Source organism: Polyergus mexicanus, unplaced genomic scaffold (genome assembly GCF_030449975.1).
Source record: "Polyergus mexicanus isolate NDT 795.1 unplaced genomic scaffold, iyPolMexi1.0 SCAF_24, whole genome shotgun sequence".
Classification (NCBI taxonomy): Eukaryota; Metazoa; Arthropoda; class Insecta; order Hymenoptera; family Formicidae; genus Polyergus; species Polyergus mexicanus.
In genome coordinates this window covers 946,907-972,238 of record NW_027223344.1, presented here as the reverse complement: position 1 = coordinate 972,238, position 25,332 = coordinate 946,907, and the positions used below count along the sequence as shown (strand labels likewise).

The window sequence follows — 25,332 nt, the reverse complement described above, 5'->3', positions numbered from 1 at the left end:
GCGTCGCGATTTTTGCCGGCTTAATCCCTTTAATCATCGTCATCTTATTAATTTTAAAAATCTAATGCGTCAATCCTCCAAAGTTTTGTAACCGGAATATGTCGAAAAATCAACTATGGTCGTGTTCCAAAATTCACCGCCAGTATCGGAAATCTCTAGGTCATATTATGCATGTTACAGATTTTCAGTACTAGCGATAAATTTCGGAACACAGTCTATATAATTGCGTGACGCTCGCGACGATCGGAAGCTCGCTCCCCATCCCCCCTCCTTCTCCCTCCGATTCCGAGAATCGTCCGGCGAGCCTTCGCGTGTCGTTTCCAGGAAAAGACGTCGCGATTTTCGCCAGCTTAATGCCTTTAATAATCGTCAGCTTATTAATTTTAAAATTTTAATGCGTCAATCCTCCAAAGTTTTGTAACCGAAATATGTCGAAAAATCAACTATGATCGTGTTCTAAAATTCACCGCCAGTACCGGAAATCTCTAGGTCATATTATGCATGTTACAGATTTTCAGTACTAGCGATAAATTTCGGAACACAGTCTATATAATTGCGTGACGCTCGCGACGATCGGAAGCTCGCTCCCCATCCCCCCTCCTTCTCCCTCCGATTCCGAGAATCGTCCGGCGAGCCTTCGCGTGTCGTTTCCAGGAAAAGACGTCGCGATTTTCGCCAGCTTAATGCCTTTATTAATCGTCAGCTTATTAATTTTAAAATTTTAATGCGTCAATCCTCCAAAGTTTTGTAACCGAAATATGTCGAAAAATCAACCATGGTCGTGTTCTAAAATTCACCGCCAGTATCGGAAATCTCTAGGTCATATTATGCATGTTACAGATTTTCAGTACTAGCGATGAATTTCGGAACACAGTCTACATTGCGTGACGCTCGCGACGATTTGAAGCTCGCTCCCCATCCCCCCTCCTTCACCCGGTGATTCCGAGAATCGTCCGGCGAGCCTTCGCGTTTCGTTACCAGGAATCGCGAATTTCGCGATAAGCGTATCCGTGAAAAAAAACTGTCCTGATATATTGTATATTACGTATATTCTCGCGTCGAAATAAAATAGAAGGAATAATGTGCTTTAAGAGATAGACTCATTAGACGCGAATGACCCAGGAAAAGACGTCGTGATTTTCGCCAGCTTAATCCCTTTAATAATCGTCAGCTTATTAATTTTAAAATTCTAATGCGTCAATCCTTGTAGCGGAGATCATATAGAACAATGTCTTTTTTAAATAATATCGATATCTTTAACGGTAATCGAAATCGAAGCGAATAATGTATCTGACGCAAGTGATTTCGACAAAAGCGTCGCGATTTCGGCTCGATTTATCGCTTTAATAATCGTAAGCTTATTAATTTTATAAATCTAATGCGTCAATCCTTGTAGCGGAGATCATGTAGAACAATGTCTCTCTTGAATAATATCGATATCTTTAACGGTAATCGAAATCAAAGCGAATAATGTATCTGACGCAAATAATTTCGGCAAAAGCGTCGCGATTTTTGCCGGCTTAATCCCTTTAATCATCGTCATCTTATTAATTTTAAAAATCTAATGCGTCAATCCTCCAAAGTTTTGTAACCGGAATATGTCGAAAAATCAACTATGATCGTGTTCTAAAATTCACCGCCAGTACCGGAAATCTCTAGGTCATATTATGCATGTTACAGATTTTCAGTACTAGCGATAAATTTCGGAACACAGTCTATATAATTGCGTGACGCTCGCGACGATCGGAAGCTCGCTCCCCATCCCCCCTCCTTCTCCCTCCGATTCCGAGAATCGTCCGGCGAGCCTTCGCGTGTCGTTTCCAGGAAAAGACGTCGCGATTTTCGCCAGCTTAATGCCTTTAATAATCGTCAGCTTATTAATTTTAAAATTTTAATGCGTCAATCCTCCAAAGTTTTGTAACCGGAATATGTCGAAAAATCAACTATGGTCGTGTTCCAAAATTCACCGCCAGTATCGGAAATCTCTAGGTCATATTATGCATGTTACAGATTTTCAGTACTAGCGATAAATTTCGGAACACAGTCTATATAATTGCGTGACGCTCGCGACGATCGGAAGCTCGCTCCCCATCCCCCCTCCTTCTCCCTCCGATTCCGAGAATCGTCCGGCGAGCCTTCGCGTTTCGTTTCCAGGAATCGCGAATTTCGCGATAAGCGCATCCGTGAAAAAAAGCTGTGTTTATATATTGTATATTACGTATATCCTCGCGTCGAACTTTAAAATAGCAGAAAGAAACATATAATGTTTTAATCTTTTTTCCTCGATTACCGAAAACGAGAGCGGACATATTATAATAAAGTATCGGAATAAATTAACGATATTAATGAATAAAGTAATTGAATGAGGTAAATGTTTCTTTCTTTTTAATATAATAGTAATTAGTATAAATACTTATATCAATCGATGACGAATATAAATCGATATCTTTAACGGTAATCGAAATCAAAGCGAATAATGTATCTGACGCAAATAATTTCGGCAAAAGCGTCGCGGTTTCGGCTCGCTTTATCGCTTTAATATAATTAAAGTTATATTTATTTACGACTTTATATACAGCTGCTCCGTCTTTAATGAACACATCTTAGAAAAGATACAATTCGTAAAATATTGATTGTGCAATTTCAATAGCACACGATACATAAAATAATAAAGTTGCGAACGACGCGTTATATCTCCTTTCTCTATATTAGATCGTAATATCAGAACAAAGTTATTATTTCAAAATTTTTTGGTCATTGTTGATTAAACGTGTGTAGAATAGAACGATTACGAATCGAGCGGCGCGATTATTAATTATTATTTGCTATATAGGATCCAATTTAATCGCGCATTTCAATAATTTTCAATCGCGTTACAAAAATTCGGCGCTCCTTTTTTGCGGCGTACGCCGCTGTTGTTTGTACTAACTTAGCTATTATTTATACTTTTATACTACCCTTCACCTTGTCGTCATTCGCGCGGCGACACTCGACTGAGCAGGTAGTGAGGTGAGTCGCTCCGTACATCTCGCCGTAATTAATCTTCTTAATATTATTGCGACAGATACTAACTATTACAGAACGGTATGCCTCTTCTTAATCTATTAAACTACTAAACCTCACAATCAATAAAACTTTCAATCGCGTAATAAAAGTTCGGTACTCCTATTTTACGGCGCCGGCGGTGCGTTATTCTTTTACATCCCGTGACGTCATTGCTTCTCATTGCGGCGACACTCGAATGAAGGTAGCAGCGCGAATCACTCGGTGTATATTTTGTAGTATCCTTCGTAACATAATCACAAGAATTAGAAAGATTAGATTCTAGACAAGTTATTTCTTGTTTTTCTATATTAAATTGTAATATCGGAAGAAAATTATTGTTTTAAAACTTCTCGATCGTCGTCGATTAAACGTAACATGCATATGGATTAAAATGATTACGAGTCGAGCAGCGCGATTATTAATTATTATTTGCTATATACGATCCAATTTAATCGCGCATTTCAATAATTTTCAATCGCGTTACAAAAATTCGGCGCTTTTTCTTTGCGGCGTACGCCGCTGTTGTTTGTACTAGCCTAGCTATTATTTATACTTTTATACTACCCTTCACCTTGTCGTCATTCGCGCGGCGACACTCGACTGAGCAAGTAGTGGCGTGAGTCGCTCCGTACATCTCGCCGTAATTAATCATCTGAATACTATTGCGACAGATACTATCTATTACAGAACGGTATGCCTCTTCTTAATCTATTAAATCTCACAATCAATAATATTGTCAATCGCGTAATAAAAGTTCGGTACTCCTATTTTACGGCGCCGGCGGTGCGTTATTCTTTTACATCCCGTGACGTCATTGCTTCTCGTGCGGCGACACTCGAATGAAGGTAGCAGCGCGAATCACTCGGTGTATATTTTGTAGTATCCTTCGTAACATAATCACAAGAATTAGAAAGATTAGATTCTAGACAAGTTATTTCTTGTTTTTCTATATTAAATTGTAATATCGGAAGAAAATTATTGTTTTAAAACTTCTCGATCGTCGTCGATTAAACGTAACATGCATATGGATTAAAATTATTACCAGTCGAGCAGCGCGATTATTAATTGCTATATATGGTTGACTTTAGTCGCGTAACAAAAATTTATTGTTTACATTCCAGCGTTAGTGTTTACATTCCAGGCATCCCGGACATTGTTGTTATTCGCGCGTCGACCATTAAAAAGAGGAGGACAAAGATGAGTGATGAAGGAGGAGGCCCGGGGAGGCATCGGGCAACGGCGGAGCAACCGTGGGGTGAGTAGTATAAAATTTATTTAATTTTTTATTCGTAAAATATTTTGATCGCTTATTTCTCATCGCGATAAAGTCAATCTTTTTATATTTATTATTAAGCAATATAATGCAATTAATTATTGTTCATTATTTTTCCCACTTTGAAATTGATATATAACTTGCTCGAAATCTTCGGCAAAAATTGCTCATATGTATAATCATGTATAAAATATTGTGTAATCTATAAAAATTGCAAATTTCATTTTTCCTTAAAATAATGCGGGAACAGTGTTTATTTTTACAATATTATTTTTGTATGATTTATATATATTAACGATAATGACGCGTGTCGTTTACTTTGATAATTGTGAGAGCAAATTTCTTATATATAATTATGGATATTTTGTATATAATTATACGTTGACAATTTTTCCTGGATAATTATTTCAAACATTTTATATTATTCTATTATTATAAGTTTTATATAATTTGGTTATATTTATGTTTTACAGATTTCAACATGTGTACTACAACTCCGCTGTTGCGCATCGTACCGGTGAGTCAAATTTCAATCTCGAGGTAATGAAATTGTAACAATTATAATATATAGATATACATATATATGTATGTAATATATGTATAAAATAACAAATGTGAAAAAAAGGGTCAGAGTATTTTTAAAAATATAATTTTAATAAAATATCAATTAGTAAATATATAAATGTAATTTAATATTTGACGTTAAAATATAAGGAAAAAATGGATATATATATTGTTTAATATAATTGATACGCTAAGAAATCTTGATCATCGAGTAAAGAATTTACATAAGTACAAATTCATTACCATATTTCAATATCAAAAATTTTATATTTAATTATATGAACGAAAAATATATGACCGTGTTTAATATTAGCGAATCTTAAATTTTCGCTGCAAATACAAAATGAATATTTTCAATAATTATATTGCACTGCGAATTTTGGGACTTACTGCTATCTGCGCAAAAATTTCAATTAATTCGCTTGTTAGTAAATTTATTAGTAAATCGAATAATTATATTTAAACATCCTATGCGCGTTATATCATGCGTTGTATCGTCGAGAGCATTATGTGAAACCATGAGAACATTTGTGTCGTTGAGCAAAAATTGAAAGCATTGCGAGCAGGGTACAAGATCGAGGGGTGCTAAGACAATACCTCGTGGAAAAACGGATAAGAAGAAACGCAGCAGGAGGGGGCGGGGGAAGCCGGGAATGACAGAACGAGTAGGGGACGCGAATGCGCATCCCTGCCGCGGAGTCACATACTTTATAAAACGCAGTCGTTACACCGATGTCGGAGACATCGTCGAAATAGGGAGAACGTGTACGTGTGTACGTTGGCGCAAAGAAGGGGGACAGACTGGCCGGAACATATGCATCCCTTCGTAATATAGCGTAGAAGAACGTCTCCAGCCGATAAACCTCCACGGAAATGAGCTTTTTTCGCCCATTTCTCTCACCGGTATGCTCGCGCGACCGCTTCCTCGCAATTTTCGATCTGTCTCCCTTCTCCCTCCATCCTTTGTCTCTTACTCGCGAAAGTCGATTTTTCTATTCTAGTCTGTGATCCAGTGACAAAAGATCTTCCTATAGATACTATTTAGATAGACGGAATAAAATTACGAAATAAGCAAGGAATGAGCGATATAAAACGTCTGTTCTATTTATTTGCAAAATTATATTTTTCGTTCATATTTTGTATATTTTTTGCGTGTGATCACAAATGGAGACAACTAAATATTTCACTTGCAACATGTGCACACGACCGTCTCTTACGTCTTCATCTAACAATGATAAATTACGGAATCTAAATAGACGATAAAATCTATTTTGTAATTAGCTATAACAAAAACACTTGTAGCTTATACTTAATATTTAAAATATAATTTTTTTTTAAACATTTAAAAGTAAAAACTTATGACATCGCTATTTAAAAATATACGTTTAATTTTGTCAGATTAGATCTTTCGTCGGCATTCTTTACGTTTGTAAGAGAAATTATATTCAAAATAAAAATCACCGCGGCAAAACTCGATATTTAGAATTTTAAATAGATAAAAATTACAACAGTGACAATTAAAGAGATCGATCAAATTATAAATTACGGAATCTAAATAGACGATAAAATCTATTTTGTAATTAGCTGTAACAAAAACACTCGTAGCTCATACTTTATATTTAAAATAGAATTTTTTAAAAATATTTAAAAGTAAAAACTTATGACAAGTATGAATCTCATTTAATTTTCATCAAGATAAAATTGACTTGATATTTGTGCAAAAGAGTCTACGATTAAATGCAAATGATTTCTGTGATGCATTTTATATAAAATTAGTAACAATGATAGTTCAAACAATAGAAACTCAAGAATTAAATGTTTTATAGATATCGAAGAATCTAGTGTAAGGAATAAATAGCTAAAAAAAAAGATGCAAAGCCGCAACGGAACGTACGCAGTGTAGGCAGACAAACATGTCTGGATTCACCAGCATTGGTGAACGTTAAAGTATACGCAAGATTAAATAAAATGCAAATAAGATGTAATAAAAGAAGGAACATTTGTTCGATCTCTTTAATTTTCACTGTTGTAATTTTTATCTATTTAAAATTCTAAATATCCAGTTTTGCCGCGGTGATTTTTATTTTGAATATAATTTCTCTTGCAAACGTAAAGAATGCCGACGAAAGATCTAATCCGACAAAATTAAACGTATATTTTTAAATAGCGATGTCATAAGTTTTTACTTTTAAATGTTTTAAAAAAAAATTATATTTTAAATATTAAGTATAAGCTACAAGTGTTTTTGTTATAGCTAATTACAAAATAGATTTTATCTATTTAGATTCCGTAATTTTTATCTATTTAGAATGCTAAACGTCGAGTTTTGCCGCGGAGATTTTTATTTTCAATATAATTTCTCTTGCAAATATAAAAAAAATGCTGATGAAAGCTTTAATCCGACAAGATTGACTGTAAATTTTTTTAATAGCAACCTAATTGTCTCGATTATGTCAAGACTGATTCGTCTCCGATTCGTGTTACCAATTAAATACAGACGGGGATCGTTCGTTGAACCGTAAGAAGAACTGCGGATTCCGCTTCAAATCGGCCTGTCGCGCGACATGGAATCGGTGCGATTCGTAGAATACCCTGTATGTAGACACGGCGTGCGCTGGCGGTTATATTTATTATACTTTATTATACTTTTACGTTCTCGACTGAAACACGCGGAGACGCGCGCGCGTTCCGTCCAGAATTTCTCCTCTTTCCGCTTTTCTCTCGGCTGTCGGTCACGCGAAATCTTCGTTCTCCGCGTGTATCTTTCATCGAGAATATCACTGCCGCTTTTATATTCAACGTTACTTGTACGCTGGTTTTCTTCGGAAATAGAGAGAAGCTTCTTCTCTCTCTCATACTCTTCCGACAACTCTCTCGATCGATCTCTTAAATCACAAATCTTTTAACATTCGACAACCATCGCGTAAATGAAGGGATGCCTGATCGAGCACTCGAGTCTCGATATTTTGCGCTTCATTTTTATCTATGACATATTGACTAAACTCATGTCTATCTAGAACGCTTGTCCTTTTTTAAGAATATTTATAGCATTAAAAACAAAATTAAATAAAAAAAGAATTGAAAATATTGTGATAATGCGGTCTTATCGTAAGAAAGATGATGATGAAACGAAAATGTAATAGCAGAATTTATTATATGGTACAATCGTGGATCATTTTATTTCATTTAGCAAGATATGTTTCTCTATTTCTTTACTCGTGCAAACAAAAGGTTCAACTTTTATACGCGGTGTTATTTTTCTGTTATGCGAGCGTACATGAAGAGTGATACACTGCGATGTTTACGAGCGCCCGTTTGCAACTGCAAAATATACATAGAATCCTCAAAATTTGCGAGTGACGTTCTTATAAAAACTCGGGAATGGTATTTGGTTGGCGAGAACGTGGAGATGTGTGTGACGAATCCGAAATAGAAGATTTATCACGCTCTTAAAAATCTCGCGACAAGAGAGAATTTACACGTAATGGAAATGTAAAATAGTTGACAAACAAAGTCAATTACATAAACGTCGAGACAGGATTAGTTTTTATTGCTCGGAAAAATAATATACGAATTTTTTTCCAAATCTCATTAAATCCGGAAAATGGATCAAAATTTTGTTTCGGTGTTACGTCTATTCAAATTGACGCGAATTGTTTCGACTTGAATAATTCTGGAGGCTACAATTTTCTACGTGTCTATTCGAAATGATCATTCGATTAGCATACGGGATCTCCCAAGTTTAATCATGACGATCGTTCTCGCGTTTGCGGATATAATATAATTCATGAGATCGACCCTCTTGCGGAACAGAATGTCGGAGAGGATACAGAAATATTCCACGTTCATTCTCGTCTTCTCGTCTCTTCCGACCTTCGGGCTCTTTGTTGTGTGAAACCGTGATGTATCGAACGGAATATTGTCATCCCATCACGAGGGTATTTGTTTCGAACATCGCTTTCCGTTATAGTAATTTTTTTTCGCGATGCGAAGATGCACATTGACGACGTTTTACGGCTGAACGGTGAAAATTGAGAAGGATATTGCGTCGAGCACACAATTCGCGAAGTGAAACGGTAATCGGGAGCGACAGGCCGCGAACTAACTTTTTCGATATTTGTGTGTCATACTCTATCTGCGTGTTTCATAATCTTTCATATAATACATAATTTTGTGAGACAATATTCTCAGTTTCACTTTTTCCAAACAATTTAAAAAAATATTAATTATATTTAAAAAAAAACAACGATTATATCCTCCTTGTGTATAAAATCAGATCGGTGGAACAATGCTTTAAGAATTAGAGCGTTAAAAGCCGCAAAACACAATTATTTAAGTATCGATTATTTAATCAGTATACGCGGATTAACAGAAATTTTGTAAAATTCATTTACAATTCATAATGAGAGACACACAATGCTAACATAATAAATAACATTATTAAATTTTAAAATTTCCAGTCATTTGCGATCATTCTTTGAAATGCACAATAAACAGGATACACTTTACAATTATAATTTTAAATAGCTATGTATGCATATAAAAAAATTTAATTAGTATATAATATATGAAAATAAATAGTTAATTATTATTTTTATTATATTTCAATGTTTATATTTATTATTAAAAGTTATTTGCTTCATGCAGAAATAATCTTATTAACTATCATGATTTTCCATGCTCCGCATATATATATATATATATATAAAGATATATTAAAAATATTTTTTGTACATATTTTTTATTTGATTTGAAATATCCGCATGAAAATATTCGTAGATTAAAAAGCGGAATCAAAAAGGAATACAAATTTTTTGCGTAATATTTATGCATAACGTAAAATTCTCTCTCTTTACGTTTCTGTGAAAAAAGCTTTAAATAACATTTAATTTTTCGCTATTAAATAATTCTAAATATCCTTCCCTTAATATGTTTCTATGTTGCATCATAGTTTTACAGCACATTGTAGAAGGCAATCGACGGATATAGAATACAATACATTCTATTAGTACCTGTGTTTATTGAATCTAATAAAACAAAAACGAGAAGAAAGAGAAAAAGACGAAGACATCGCGTTAGCTATGGTCGGTAGTGACTCATGTCGCATTTCCGATCAGGAGACCAATTATTTTCAAGAGGAAAAACGAGGTAAGAGGCGCGAGACGAGACCGCCGCCGTGGAAGAAACGTGCGGTAGGTCTGCCGTTGGCCAATTATTCTCCGCGATGGACGAGACGATATTTTTAAAACGATCCAAATATGATAATTGACGACTGTCGTGGCAGATAGGCAAAGGAGGAAACACTCTTTTAAATTCATAATTTATTCTACAATTTTTTTTTTTTTTAGTGGAGAAAATTATTTTTATTTTATAATTTAATTCTATGCTTTATTATATTTTCTGTTTTCTATATTATGTCGTTTTTTTTACATACACAAATTTATCACTTAATATCATTTCCTCTTAAATTAAGGAGATAAACGCGTTATCTTTACGCGTATACGTTCATTAATTAAATAAAGCTCAATTAACGTCTGACATTAATCTCTTATCTTACCAGGTCATATTTTCTCTCTGTGATATATTCTTCCCTCATGTGAGATAATTTGGAATATATTGCAAAACTACTCGTAATAAGAGAGATGTTTTGTTTACATTTGTTTACATATGCATGAATGAAATGTCATACGTGTTAATAAAACTCGATATACATCACCTTTGGATTAAATGGGATGTACCATATATATCGAGTTCTGTAAAATATAAAACGTAGGAATCAAGGATTATATTATGAATATAAAAGAGATCTTTTTACGATACTATATATAACGATAAATACTATTCAGAATTAAAAAACAAATGTCTTATTTCTGTGTATCTAATTTTATAAAGATCAACATTTTTGCTCGGAATATCTTTTATCATAGTGAACGACTTATAAAAATTGCAGTTCGCATGTTCTCTTCCCCTTCTCTCTCTCTCTCGAATTGTCTTTCTCTCACCTTCTCTCACCGTTACAAATGATTCAGCAAGCCTAGTTTTCTGAAGCAAGCCCTTTTAAAATGTGATTTACGTTTTTTTTATGTCATGTATATCTTCAAAACGTTACTCTTATATGCATAGCTGACTCTTCGTAGGGTTGTTGAATCATTTGTAACATTTCTGTTAGAGACTTCTCTAATTTAGCACAGAATTTAATGTTGGTGTATCGTCAAGCGTTTCTTCCATTACACCGATTTTTAAATAAATTTTTAACACTACTTTGCATAATTGTGTCTCATTAATTATTGAACCAAATAATTTAAAACTTGCACCAAGTGTTGAGTATTGAGTTGTAAATAACCGTCTAAAATAGCAGCACAAACGGATCAAACGGAAATACGAAGCGAGTCTCAAAACTTTATTGTACATTGCTCGTTCTGTTTCTTGTTTCTTTAATAGTGTATGAGATCCAATCTAAATTATCGTATAATATTATACATGTGTTGCTTGTTTTTTCAAAACATATCTACATCGCATCTCTTTTAATCGAGGAAAAAAAGGAATATCTGCGATATAGTTAATCTCTCAATTATAAAGTATATTTTTCCTCTCTCTTAAGTTATATATTATATTAGAAAATTATATATTGTATAAAATAACCCTCCATGGGTACACCTTGACGTGGTGGAGTGGCTTCAGTACCTGGACGGTATGCCTTAAGGTCCTAAGGGTCCTCGAGGTTTACTGTGAAGGGGAAACCAAGTACCCAGCGTCGTCGTTGCTGTCATCGTGCCGCGGACGGCCCGCCGTATCGTTGGTGCTGTCATCGTGCCGCGGATGGCTTGTCGCGTCGTCGGCACCGTCATCGTGTCGCGGACGGCTTTCGCGTCTTTCGCGTCGCGTGTCCGTACAGCATTGCCACGAGTCGCACAATGGCTCATATGTGGCACGCGCATTTGTGCGTTGAACGCACATTAGTGCGTCGTCGTTGCCGTCATCGTGCCGTACGAGCAACGATGCGTCGCGTTGTCGCGGTATCGCGTTTTCGCGTCGTCGCGTCTTCGCGTTGGACTTTTATCTCGTTTTCACGATTGTAACCGAGGATCATACTTTGTTGCCGACTAAATGGGATGTCTCTCAGCGTTGCAATCGTTAATATATTAATACCTATTAATATAATTAATTTTATATCAATATCTGTTAATATTAATTCTATATTAATATTATATATTATATAAATATTTATGTATTAATAAATTTAATATATTAATGTAGGCGCAACGTTAAAACGCCTCAGTATCGCGGCTGAGGTGAATGCCGGCCGCGTAGCAACGTATGTTCGTGCATAGTATAGATGCATGTTCGCGCGGTTAATCTTGAACTTCGGTTCGAGAATCGGCTGTTGAGGGCACGTTCTGCTCCGACGAACGGTTCGGCCCGAATCGGTTAGAGTTCGGTCGATTGTTTTGGAATCATCGTTAATGGGTCCCTTCTCTTGTACCGTCTAACAGCACATTGTAGAAATACTAAAATGTTTGGCATCTGAGGAGTCGGCTGATCTAATTAGGTTCGATTTTCGCTCGCTAGAGAAGTTGATCTCCCGCTTTCGAAGTGCTAGATTGTTAGCACGTAGAAGGTGGGTATCTTCATTCTCGACCCGTCTACCAGCCTTACGATAAACCCGGCTCAGTCTGTATGATAGAGACTTGGTGGTTCGTATGAAATCGTTCCTAACGATGTTCTAGTCGGCCCTCGATGGGAGCAGGCGCGGGTCAAGAGTCGAGCGAACCCCATTCGCGATTATTCCATCGATCGATTTCGTCTTCTTCCGCTTCCGCTTAACCTTTGCTCGAAGTAATCGGTGAATTCCCGACCTGTCGACTCGAAGTATGATTCTCACGTGAAGCGGGGTTCGATCGTGCCGAAATTCGAAAGTGCGGGAGTGTCGTTTAAAGTATCGCGCGTATAAGTGCGGAAGTAATCTTTTAATAAAAGTGCGGGAGTGCTGTTTAAAATATCGCGCGTGTGAATCAACCTGAGAGGAGGAGGAGGCCTAGGAGAGGCATCGGGCACCGATGGAACAACCCTATGGTAAGTAATTTGTTATTTGTATATTAATTATTTATTCATTGCGTACGTGCAATTTAAATTAAGCAATTAAATCGCGTGATATTTGATTTTTTATCGATGACTTATTTATGATTTAAACAAGAGAGAATTAGAGAAAAAGATTTTATATATGAAAGTTATAATCTTGTTTCTATTTTTAAATTATAATTTTTATACGAGAGTTATTATTAGAGTTATTAGTAGTCTTTTTCAAAATCTATAAATTTATTTTATTCATCTGCTCATTATTACATGCATCGAATATAAAATTCAATGCGCATAATAAATTTTTTAAATATTAATTATTTTGAGTGCTTCTACAATTTGGATCTTCTATTTGCATGTTGCAGATCAACGTAACGACCTTGACATTCTGAGAGGAGGAGGAGGCCTAGGAGAGGCATCCTGCACCAGCGGAGCAACCCAAGGGTGAGTACTTGTTATTTGTATATCGATTGTTAAAAATTGTGTACGCGCATTAATTCAGTCTCATTATTTGAATGAATTAAACAAGAAAAAATTAGAAAAAAAGACTTTTACATAAGTTCGATATATTCCATTATTAAAAAAAAGTACTAATACTTTTACATAAGTCCAATAAATTCCATTATCAAAAAAAAAATATTCTAAAATTTATAAAATTGTTTTGTATTTATGTATTTGCTTCTTATCGTACGCATCGGATACAAAATTCAGCACGTAAAATAATAATTTTTTGAAATATTAATTATATTTTGAACGCTGCTATAATTTAGATTTTATATTTGTATGTTACAGACAACGTAGCCTCAAGACCAACAACTCCGCTGCTGCGCATCAATGCCGGTGAGTGATGAACTTAATTTTATTTTGAAGTAACGGATTCGTAGATAGTGTAGATGCAAATGTAGATTGTAGATTGTAAATAAATCTGTTACTTCAAAATGGATGGGCTAGAATAGATGAAATCAAATAACAAAGTACATTTCAATAGATTTTTTAATGTACATTAAAGTATACATTACAAATATAATTCAAAGTATAAATTAAAACAAAAATTTGAAAAGAATATATTGTAAAATATTTTTTTAATTGATATATTTTATTTTATTTATTTAATGAAGAAGGCGCTAGGAGTAATTTTATTAATTATATTAAATAGTAATAACTTATTTTTATATTGCGCCGATTTTATCCTAATTTTTTTATAGCCCATCCATCTACATTATCATGTCAATGAAAGCTTTGTTTTAATTGATATAAAGCCAAATTATCGATTTATTAAATTATATAAGATACATATTAATTTTAATAATTTTATTAATTTTATTTTAATATAAATTATATATTATTATAAAGAAAATATTATATAATTATAAGAATTTCAACCAATTAATTTTGATTGAGATAACTTGGTATTATATTAATTAAAGTAAAATTATATTAAAACGATATATGTGACAAACTGACGTAATGTCTCACGATCATAAATGAGCATAAAATTACGCTCATGCACCGGCGATAATAATTAGCCGGTAACAGAAGGAATATTTTTCTCCTTCGGGATTGGTCTCCGTTAGAGGTCGAAGCTACATCTCTCTGGTTAGATGTAGCCAAAATGAATATGGCCAGGATCAACGAAAGGTAAATCCAACTGGCCCAACGGAAGCAGCATACGGTGCATTCTGCGGAGGCGATTAGGGTACATGATTGAAACACGAGAGTAAAGCACGCGATTAAAATTTCGATGATTCCGGATTCACGCTGGATTAGCCAGTAATAGTAGGATTGCTAGAACTATTAGGACTATCTAAACTTGAAATAATCATTTAATTTCTTAAAATTTTTAAAGAATTAAATGCTTAGAGACTATTAAAATATTGAAGAGAGATAAGCAAAAGAATATAAAACATAAATAATATAAAATTAAAGTTTATTTAGCATGCCTTTTTTAAAAGCGGGCTCTATTTCAGTTTTTCTAAACATTTATAATTACTTCATTACTTAATCAAAAGTACTATTCGATAAATATATTTTTTATATTCTGATTTGTCAAGAGAAAATTATTGCAAGCAAGATTTTGTTATTCTCTATATAATGTTACATAGGAGAATTTTATTTTCCGATATAATCTTTGTATCTATTAATTAACTATTAAAAGTATCATATAAATATATTACATAAAACAATTTATTTATCCTTAAAATATAGTATTCTAAACAGAGCAGATAAATCTTCACAGAATAGAAACATCTATTGAGCAGAGATAATGAAGTATCTAAGGGACGAAGGGTTTTTTACAGGATTAAGAGATTATTACCTATCATATATAGTTATACATATATCGCTGTCGTTGTCACATCACTTTATGCAAGTACTTATATATTTTTTTCTATGTTTTTTATCGATTGTTTATTATTATAAAATCTTACAACGGCGTGTGAATAATTCTATATTGTTACAATTATGTAATCGTATCAAGCACGCTATAACGGGCAAAGCACGTAAACTAAAGCCGACAGTTTAATGCGATTATTGTATTGTATAAGTTGGTGTAAAAAGGGACACGAATCCGATAGCGATGTGGCTAATATGTATGAAATACATTTCTGTGATAAAGCTGATTATGACCTTTACTTTGAAGTCACGGAAGTAATTATTCGGTCACTTAAACGTTCATGTTAAGAGAGAATTTCTTAATATAAAAGAGAAAAGATTTTATTTTTGTTTATTAGATTTTATTAATCACTAAAATGAAAACTAGAATTAAAAATTTAATAACAGCTCTTGTCTCAAAAAAATTTTGTATTTTTTATTCGGCAGCGATGTTTCTTTATCATTTCTTGATATTATTTATTAATATTATTAGTATAAAAATGTGATATGTTTTATATTCGTATAAAATGTTAAAAATGTGCTTTATTAGAAGGAATATTTAAATACATGTTTTTTTTACGTACAAATTTTCTTTTCAAAATTTTATAAATATCATTTACGTACGACAGTAATTTTAGAATTTCGAATAGTTTATTTACAAACATTAATAATAAACTTTTTTAATTTCTGTAAAACTGACAGCAACGCACACACAACACTACTATACATAAATAATATTAAAAGACGATAAACGTTGATATCGAATTAAAACTGCAAATAAAGAGAATGAAATCTGTAAAGAGAGAGAGAATGAAAGAAAGAGAGTAAAAGAGCGAGAGATTATTACGTTTTATCGAATATTTTATTACCAATACTACTATTACTACTACTACTACTACAGTATCGATTAACCAGCATTATATTCTTGCTCTTACTATCTCTTTCTATTTCTTGACAAGTTTGTAATTCTTGCAAAATTCCGCTGCTTACGGTTTTCTGACGAGGACAGCGTACTTAAAGTTAACAAAGATGCATTCGGATATTTTAGCGCCGACATGCGCATGGTTTATTAAATTTTGTTTTATGTCTCTCTGCTACAATGTATACGCCACGACTCTATTATATATCTTTATACAGCGTAAGATTTTATGCTCTTTGCACCGTTTGTTACATGACGAGCATCAGGGCACGAAAACTTCAAAGGCTGAGTTGCGGGCGCCAGCTTTTCTCTCGATTCGTCACAAAAGTGTGCGCGTCTAAGATACTTTCATCTCTCAATTCTGAATTCTCAAACTATTTCTGAAATAATTTATTAGCAAACTTCGCAATTTATTCGATTCACATTGATTATTTTTCCAGTAGCGAAAAATAGCAACTTTTCGATAATATTATTTTTCGGTCGTCTTTTGTTTCTCCAATACTATATATCTCTGTAATATAATATAATAGAGAATATTATAAACCTTTTAACGTTATCTTATAATTAGCTCTTTATTGGCAAAGATTTAATTTTTCGCAATCCTTTTTGACTGAAAATTCTTGAAAATAAATCCTGTTTGCAAAAAGAGATAAATGAGTTTTAAACGAGATATTTAAACTTTTGATCAGCGAAATGTTATTTCAGTAGAGCTTTTAATGTAGTTTCAGGATTTCATTGTAGCTATTGTCGTTCATATATTTGAAAGCTAATTCGAAGTATATAGTAATGGATAATGCGTTCAATATATATTCAAATATTTATGATGCTAATTGCGAACGAGTAGCCTAAAAGTAAACCAAATGGCATTATCCGTATTTTAATAAACATATGGTAACGTTATATTTAACAACTAATTGCTGCAAAATTTTTAAACCATTTTAAATATATGTAATAATTTCTATATTAGATTTTACTTATTGACAAGAAAATATATATCATTATATTTCGCGTATTTTTATTTAGCGATAAAAAATTAATGACTTTAATAACAATATTTTAAAAATATATATTATTAGTCATATATAAATTCATATTACTAGTTATATTCAGTTAATAATTTAAATTATTTGCTAATTATGAGAAATAGTTTAATTACGTTTTTCAATGTCCTTCTCGCTCTTAAATCCGTTCTGTATACTTTTGAAATAGAAAGGTTCTCAAAATCAATCAAAATATACATAACCGCGAGAAAATTACATCAAATATTCGCTGCTTGTTATATCAATATTTTAAAAGATGTTTTGTTTATATTTTATTTCTCGTTAATATAAATTCGTATGTAATAAGGAAAATTAATAAAATATAATTATATAATGTGTTTTGTGGTACTCATCCATTATATGATATATATATGTATATTTCATATATGCATAAATGAGACTGATTGTATAAAAACTATTGCTATACGTTAAACTAAACTCATAAAAAAAGGTTTACAATCGAAAAGTTAAAAATCATAAAAGTCTATATGCCAAAACATCTCATCGTTTATTTTTCAGTTAGAGTTTGCGAAATACTCACTAGATTAACAGTAAATCAAACGATATAAGTAGAAACGCATCTATGTATCACGGAAGAAAAATATTTTAAAAATCTAATAAAAAAGCAACACTAAATAAAAACATTAAGAGTTTAAGTATCATTCACATTTTAAAATTTAAACTTGTCAGATAATATTAAAACTTATTGTTACAATTTATTGTTAAAACTTATTGTAACTTATAATTTAAATCGTGGCCCAAAAAAATGTTTAATAAGGCTATTTCATATATTGAAATTCATAATTTCTCAGAGTGTAAAGTGATTGTTAAAAATTTTCGACCTTTTATTTCTTTTATTAATACAAAATTCTTTTATTTCAAATAAAAATATTATCAGTTTGTTTAATTAATTTGATGATCCGGTACTTAGACCGGACTACCTTGCAAATAGTTTGAAAGATTTACAGATTTTTGCTTAAATATATAAATAATACATAATTAGATCTTATTGCACAATCTCATTAATTTCTGACACATAGATTTTTATAACTTTTAATTCTATAATTATAAATCTATTGCGTATTAAGATATTGTAATTTATAAAGATTATATTAATATTTACAAGTAAATTTTTGCAATTAAAAGTCGTTCTGTTAAAAAATATAAATCAAAAGTTTATTTGATAGCAATAGCTAAGAAATAAGAAGAGACAAAGAGAGAGACAATATAAAAATTATATATATATATTTGTATAAAATATTCATTTTTTTCATGTATGCATTATATCAATTACATCCGCAAAAAACTCTTCAATAATCAAAAATTTTAGACAAATTTCAATAATACAAAATTATATTATATAAAACATATACATATATATATATATATATATATATATATATATATAATATAAAATTTTAGAAATTTGCCTCAAATCTTTTATGCAAATGTATTTCTAAAAGCTTCTAATCTCTTTACCAAGGATAAAAATATTATTTAACAAACGTGTGTCAAATCGATAACGGTAGTATTTTCTTATTTCCAATGTTTATTGTTTATACACAGTGATATTACTGCCTATGATTTATAATAAAGATAATATAATGAAAAAAGTACACAAGAAAATTTTATAGAGAAATTTTATTAAACTATGCATTATTTTGTATAAGAGGTCTTGTTAATTTTACTGGTATCTATTATTTTTAATATATAATAGATTCTCTCATTAAAGTTAGGCAAAGAGAAAGATCAAAAGAGACAGAAAAAGAAAAAGAGGGAGAGAGAGAAAAATCAATTCAATATATTTTAACGAAAAAAAATCCTAAGTTAATCTACCTGTTTAAATCGATTTATCTTAATCAAATATTAGTATACTAAAATTTTTGAAAAATTTACACGCCTTATGCATGTTGTATTATTTAATTTTAATTTGTAAAAAGATTCAATATAATAAAATATTTTGTAAAAAATTTCATATATATACTTTTCTTTTGTTATATATATTTGATAATTTAACAGTATTGTAGTATTTACAATATTCCAAAATTAAAAGTTACTGTAATCTGTGATTTTTTGTATAATTAAAATCAATTTTATTTATTTTACATTCATTAATAAAATTACCGGGATCATAACTCCCAAGCAATAATCAAGAAACAGTTTATTTTTCGTTGAAATTCAAAATACTTTTAAATTTGTAATCATTATTTATAATATTATTTTATTATTTATAATATTATATTACAATAACGGTCCATAAAAATAAGTATTTCTACATGCAAATTAATATAATTATGTAACTATCAAAAATACTTGTGCACGCGATGTGCCCGATTTCTAGTTTTTGTATATGATGAAATAGACAATGAATTTCATTTTAACGATTTTTGTTGCTGCGGTAATTATTTACATCCAGATGAAACTTAGGAGGATGACACTTAGGAGACATCAGGCTATGGCGGAGCAATTTTGAGACGAGTAATTTATTTTTGTATATAATTGCATGCGCATATATTCCCATTTATTTACTTGATTTAAACAAAAATCAGAGAAAAAATTTTTATATATAGTTTCTTAAATATTTAAAAAATGTTTTTTTTACGTGAAAATTATTATAAAACTATACTTTTAAAAATTTGCTTTTTATTCTACGCATTGAATACAAAATCTGATGCACACAATAATAATTTTTTGAAATATTTATTATATGTTAAACGCTATTATAATTTGAATACTATATATGTATATTGTAGATCAAGATTGCTGCTTGACATAGACAACTCCTGTTGCACATCAATAACTGATTAGCTATTTTATTTTTAAATAACGGATCTATGAAAATTGTATCTCAAATAATGCGTCTAGAATAGAATTCATTAGCAAAAATATTATTAATAAATATATGACGTATCATACATTCGTTGCCTTACATTAAATATAATTTCAAATAATTTGACAAAAATTAGAATTTTATTTTAATTTGAAGTATTTAAACTTCAATAAAAAGTATTAAATTAGTAATTTTTGATATAATTACATTAAATTCAAAATTCCAAGCAACGTTTGCTTTAATGGGATTTTATCATAAAATTTATTTACTTATTAAGAGATATTTCAGTATTAAAAATCAAAAGTTTATGAAAAAAATGAAATCAAAATTTTTGAAGAGTCGAGTTTACATTCAGTAAAAAAAATTTACATACGAAATTCGATGAAGATCTTCATAAAAGTAAATTTCAATAAATTTTATAAGAACACTGCTGAATAATGTATTATTTAAGTCCCTTTAAAAATTCATTTAACATTTGCTAAGGTTTCGCGTAAATATCGCTGGGATCAAAATGTTAACTGCGTGACAATGTCGTTACACTCTCTCGGGATGCACCCACGCATGGATGCGTTCGCCCACACGAGGAATACGCCGTTACGAGGAAGTAAGATGCAATTTCTATGGATTAAATGAAAAACGAGAGAGACGCGTTAATGCGAGTACGTTGAGAGAATTTAAAAAAAAAAAAAAAAAAAAACGCTATGCGGACGAAAGCATGTAACACGAGGTTTCATTTTTACGCAGCGATGCACTCGTGGCATTTCTTCCTTTGCGTGACACGCGATATCTCAATTGCAATGAATAATGTTACCGGGGATTATTAGATTATAATTTTACATTACCGGTATACGCGAATATATAAAATCGCATTATTATTTTCTATAACATAAAAAATACATCGGAAGTTAATGAGATTTCGAAGCAATGGATAAAAAAATCGTGTATACGCACACGTTTATACATATAACATATAATATACAGCGGGATATTTGAGCGATAATAATGATAAATTATAATCAGTTTATCATAAATTCTTAAAGCGCAATAATTATATATTTTATGAATATTTGATTTGATTATTCATAACTAATTTATAATATTTATAATAAAGCAAAAAGAAAGAAAATAGTTTAAGTATTCTAGAGTAACTTAAATAATAATAAAAATAATAAAAAAAAAATTCTATTAGAAAACAATTAAAGCAATAATAAAAAACAATAATTTAAAATAATAATTTAAAATAGAAAATTATTTGTAAATGTGTGTAGGCGTAAGAATGATCAATGAAATTGATTCATTGCCGTTAAACAAACGAAAAATATTTTTGGCGATTTTTAACAAAATAATTGAAAAAAAAAGGAATCGAAGACAGGAAGAAGGGTACTGATAAAAAAACGCGGTGGAAAAGCGAATAAGCGTTGCACCGATGGGGAAGGTGTGCGCTTTGCGGTGAAGAGAGGAGCGTGTCCAGTTTCGTTTTACTCTGCTTATCACGAGAAACGACGGCCGTTTATAAAACAATGCAACCCGTAGTCGAGAGGACCCTACCAACGCGTAGGTGGCCTCCTCGCGACGTCGCACGACACTGAACACGGAACACGGTGACAGAACGAAATGTCCGAGCCTTAAATGGCCACCTGAAACTCCTGCTGTTTGCTTTCCTCGCGGCCGCTCGTTCTTTCCCTCCGATTTCTTTCCCCGCAACCGACGGGCGAGACATCACGCGCATATATATATATATATATATATATATATATATATATATATATATATATATATATATATACGCTTTAAATCGTACGTAGACAATGTCGCCGTGACGACGAGAAATCTCTCCCTAGTGGCGCCAATTTTTCGCCTTGTCAAGACGTGTCGTCTCGAGTGATGCGATAACGAACGGTTGCCCGTCTTCGGTTTCGTTCAACTGAGATAGCGGTGGCAATAAATATCCACGAAAAAATGATTAACACATTGATAGACAGCTATAGAAAATCTTTGTCACGGTAGAAAATTTATTTCACATGATGTTTAAATCACGAAGTATATTAGCTTGCTCTTTTAACATATCTTTCTATATTAAAAATAAAAAAAAGATATGATCCGATCAGAATTTTGTTCTATATATATATATATATATATATATATATACAAAATTTTATATACAAAATAAGATTGTAAAAATCATCTTCAAATAATAAAACAAATAATAAAAAATTTGTGTAGAAATATAATTGCATTTTAATTTATCTCCGCTGTTGAGGAATACCTATGATATATATATATAATTTTTTATTATTTATTTTATTATTTGAAGATGATTTTTACAATCTTATTTTGTATATAAAATAAAACTTCCGAGTACATAGTATCTCCATTGAATAAATACCGCAAGTACATCCGGTCGCGAAAATTCACTTAGCGTTCCCGATCACAGAACGATCCGATGCAAATGCATTGACTCGATATCGTAAATTCTCGGTTCCGATAGAATTGCACGTCGTGTCGTTGTTCGGTAAGATACGACTACCGGCACAATCAGAGACTATCATTGGTCCTAATGGACTCGCGATTGCTTATCAGTATCCAACGAAAACGTATCCGCTGCGTTCCTTCTAATCGCTGTAGCCAAACCAGCATCCACAAATTCCTCGTCTTACACACGGTACGCACGAAAAAGACATAAGATTTAAGAAAACTTTACTTTCTTCCACCGAGCGAATTAACATTCTAGCTGTCTCACTGACGTATGACGCCTGATAAGGTATTAAGTAATGAACAGTGTTAAGGCATTAAGAAGCAGAATGTAACTTGATTAGTAAAATTAACATATCCTATTCATAGTTGGCTTGGGAAGCCAAAAAAGTGATTACTTAATACAGATTTGTACTTTCCAAGACTCCAATCCTCGTTGACGCGTTGCTTAAATAGATAAAAAAAAAACTCTGATAAGAAGATAAAATGCCATTAAACATTATCTTGCCACTCTACAGGGGAATTAAAAAAGGATTGCATTTCTAAACTAATCGTGTTGATATAAAAGCTTTCGAAGCCCTTTAGACCAGATTGACATTTTATTCGTGTTTTAAGGAGTCTTTCTAGTTTGACACTCTGAAAATAAGGCGATTATTGAGATTTTTTTTTTAAAGAAAAGTATAAAACATATTAATTCTAAACATTGCACGTTTATTAAATAACATTTCAACTATATCCTGAATTTTTTTCAAATAAAAATATTTGTTTGTTTCGGAGTTATAGTAGTCCAATCACAGGGTGTCTTAAAAAAAGATTGTTGTTCGTGGCGAACATGATTCCAGCCGGTTATAGTCATCTAAAATTAAAAAAAAAAAAACCCAAAACGATTCTCAATCTGTATGAGTGTGGCTATCGTGTGACCTAGAATAAAAAAAAATATTAAAAAATAAAAAATGGCAGCGCCTCAAAAAAGAATTTCATTTTTCACTAAAAAAAATTGGTTAGTTTTGTAAGTCACAAAATTTGAATTTTGCAAATATCGATTTAATTCTAATTCACAAGATAACCACACTCATACGGATTAACAATTCTTTTTTTTTTTTTTTAATATCCTGGTTTGACTATTATAACTCTGAAACGAACAAATATTTTTGTTTGAAAAAAATTCGGGAAATACTTGAAATGTTATTTAATAAATATGCAAAGTTTAGAATTAATATGTTTTATACTTTTCTTTAAAAAAATTGTCAAAAATCGCCTTTATTTTCAGAGCGTCAAACTAGGAAGACCCCTTAAGATCCCTATCAGCCATCAAAAATCGAAACGATCTTATTATCCGTGCACTCGTATGTATATACGATTCAGGATGGCGCCAAACTCGCTGCATTTCAGTACACAATGTCCTCTTATTGTCCCGCAAATATTAATATCTGCGAGTCGCGGTACACCGGGCCAGGCGATTCGCACGGTCCGAAGACAATGGACCTTCCTCGTCGACCAAACAATGTCAAACGTACGACCGAGTCACGTGCACGCCCAGCAGCGATTCGCGTCCCTACGTAGGTGCTCGGCGACGCGGGTGCAGCAGCCGTAACTTTTGTATTCCGGCGCAATCCATTTCTAAGCCCCTCTCGCCGAACTGAGTGAGCCGATGGATGCATCGAGCCGTTCTGCTCGTCGAACCCGAAGAATGCGCTTTTCGACGTGCCGAGAGGTGAATCAGAGGTCGAGCCGGTTGGCTCGTCTGTCTTTCGGATCGCGCGATTCATGCAAGTGCAATGGGAAGGCAATGATCCATGTGTTTCTCGAGTGAAAAATAATTAGGATAGGTAGCGAATGACAGATTAAAAAAATTTATACGTTTATTAATTTTTATTTCTTAGATACGTGAATATTTTAATTAATATTATAATTTATCTCGTAAATTTTAAATATAATTATAATTTAATATTTCGAGCAAAAAAAAAAGGTTTACTCGGTACTAAAATTCCTTTTTGCATATCTACATTAAATTTTGTGTGAATATTTTATATTAATGTTCTATTTCGTTTTTTACATGCCACTTCTTTGGCTATCATATGTTCAACAGATTAGCCAAACAGTAGTAAGCAAATACGTGCATTTGTCGTTGAGGTTCGTGCTACACGCAGAGACATAGGGACGGAAGGATAAAGGCAAGGGAATTTACACGATGTACCCCCCATGGAGTGGCGTTCGGGTCCGATACTTATACACGCGAAAAATTTGCAATCGAGACAATAGCGGTCAGACTGCGCCCCGTCTACACGAAACACGACTGGCACGAGTTGTATGTTGTATTCTGGCGCCGATCGAAAAGAGTTAGGGCAAACGGCGGAGAAGAAGGGGGAAATACACGGGGGCCCCATCCGCGATTGAAATATAACCACGCAGCCAAATACGTATAGGCCATAGGGATGGGACGGGGGGATATATTGAAATTTATGCTGACGTATGCGTGCACACACGTGTCCATAAGTGTACTATGGTTAATCGTTAGTCTTAATAAAAACTTAAATAGTTGATTGATCACTTAAAAAAGATTAATAACTCTAAGATTAAACCTGAAGTTATGAGAAAAACGAATTTCTTCTTGACTTTAAGTATATCCGTATATAATAAAAATTATATAATTTGTTTTTTTTGCCGTCTTTCTTTCTCTATAAATTATTACATCCCGAAAAAAATTTGCATGATTTTAATAAAACAAAGAAAGAAAAAAAAA

At 32.2% G+C, this 25,332-nt stretch overlaps 2 protein-coding genes across 7 annotated transcripts in view; one reads left to right on the top strand and one right to left on the bottom strand.

Moving 5' to 3' along the window:
* The window catches only part of LOC138942932 (integrin alpha-PS2-like), a 200,563-nt gene that overhangs the window by 119,852 nt on the left and 55,379 nt on the right, over nt 1-25,332 (bottom strand). The window contains exon 6 of one of the 6 annotated variants that reach the window (XM_070313428.1): nt 3,416-3,929. The exons of 2 other annotated variants lie outside the window; for them this stretch is intronic. In XM_070313428.1, the coding sequence (XP_070169529.1) occupies nt 3,834-3,929 (96 nt within the window). In that variant the 3' untranslated portion in view covers nt 3,416-3,833. Of the gene's footprint in view, nt 1-3,415; nt 3,930-10,590; nt 10,636-11,696; nt 12,032-20,536; nt 20,736-25,332 lie in introns of those variants that run through there. 3 more of the 6 variants (XM_070313431.1, XM_070313433.1, XM_070313432.1) reach the window with 3 other exon arrangements.
* Nucleotides 11,541-25,332, top strand: part of Wdr79 (WD repeat domain 79) — a 73,646-nt gene continuing 59,854 nt past the window's right edge. The window contains exons 1-3 of the mRNA XM_070313427.1: nt 11,541-12,955; nt 13,324-13,402; nt 13,751-13,798. The gene's annotated coding sequence lies outside the window, so the exon portion shown is untranslated. The remainder of the gene's footprint in view (nt 12,956-13,323; nt 13,403-13,750; nt 13,799-25,332) is intronic.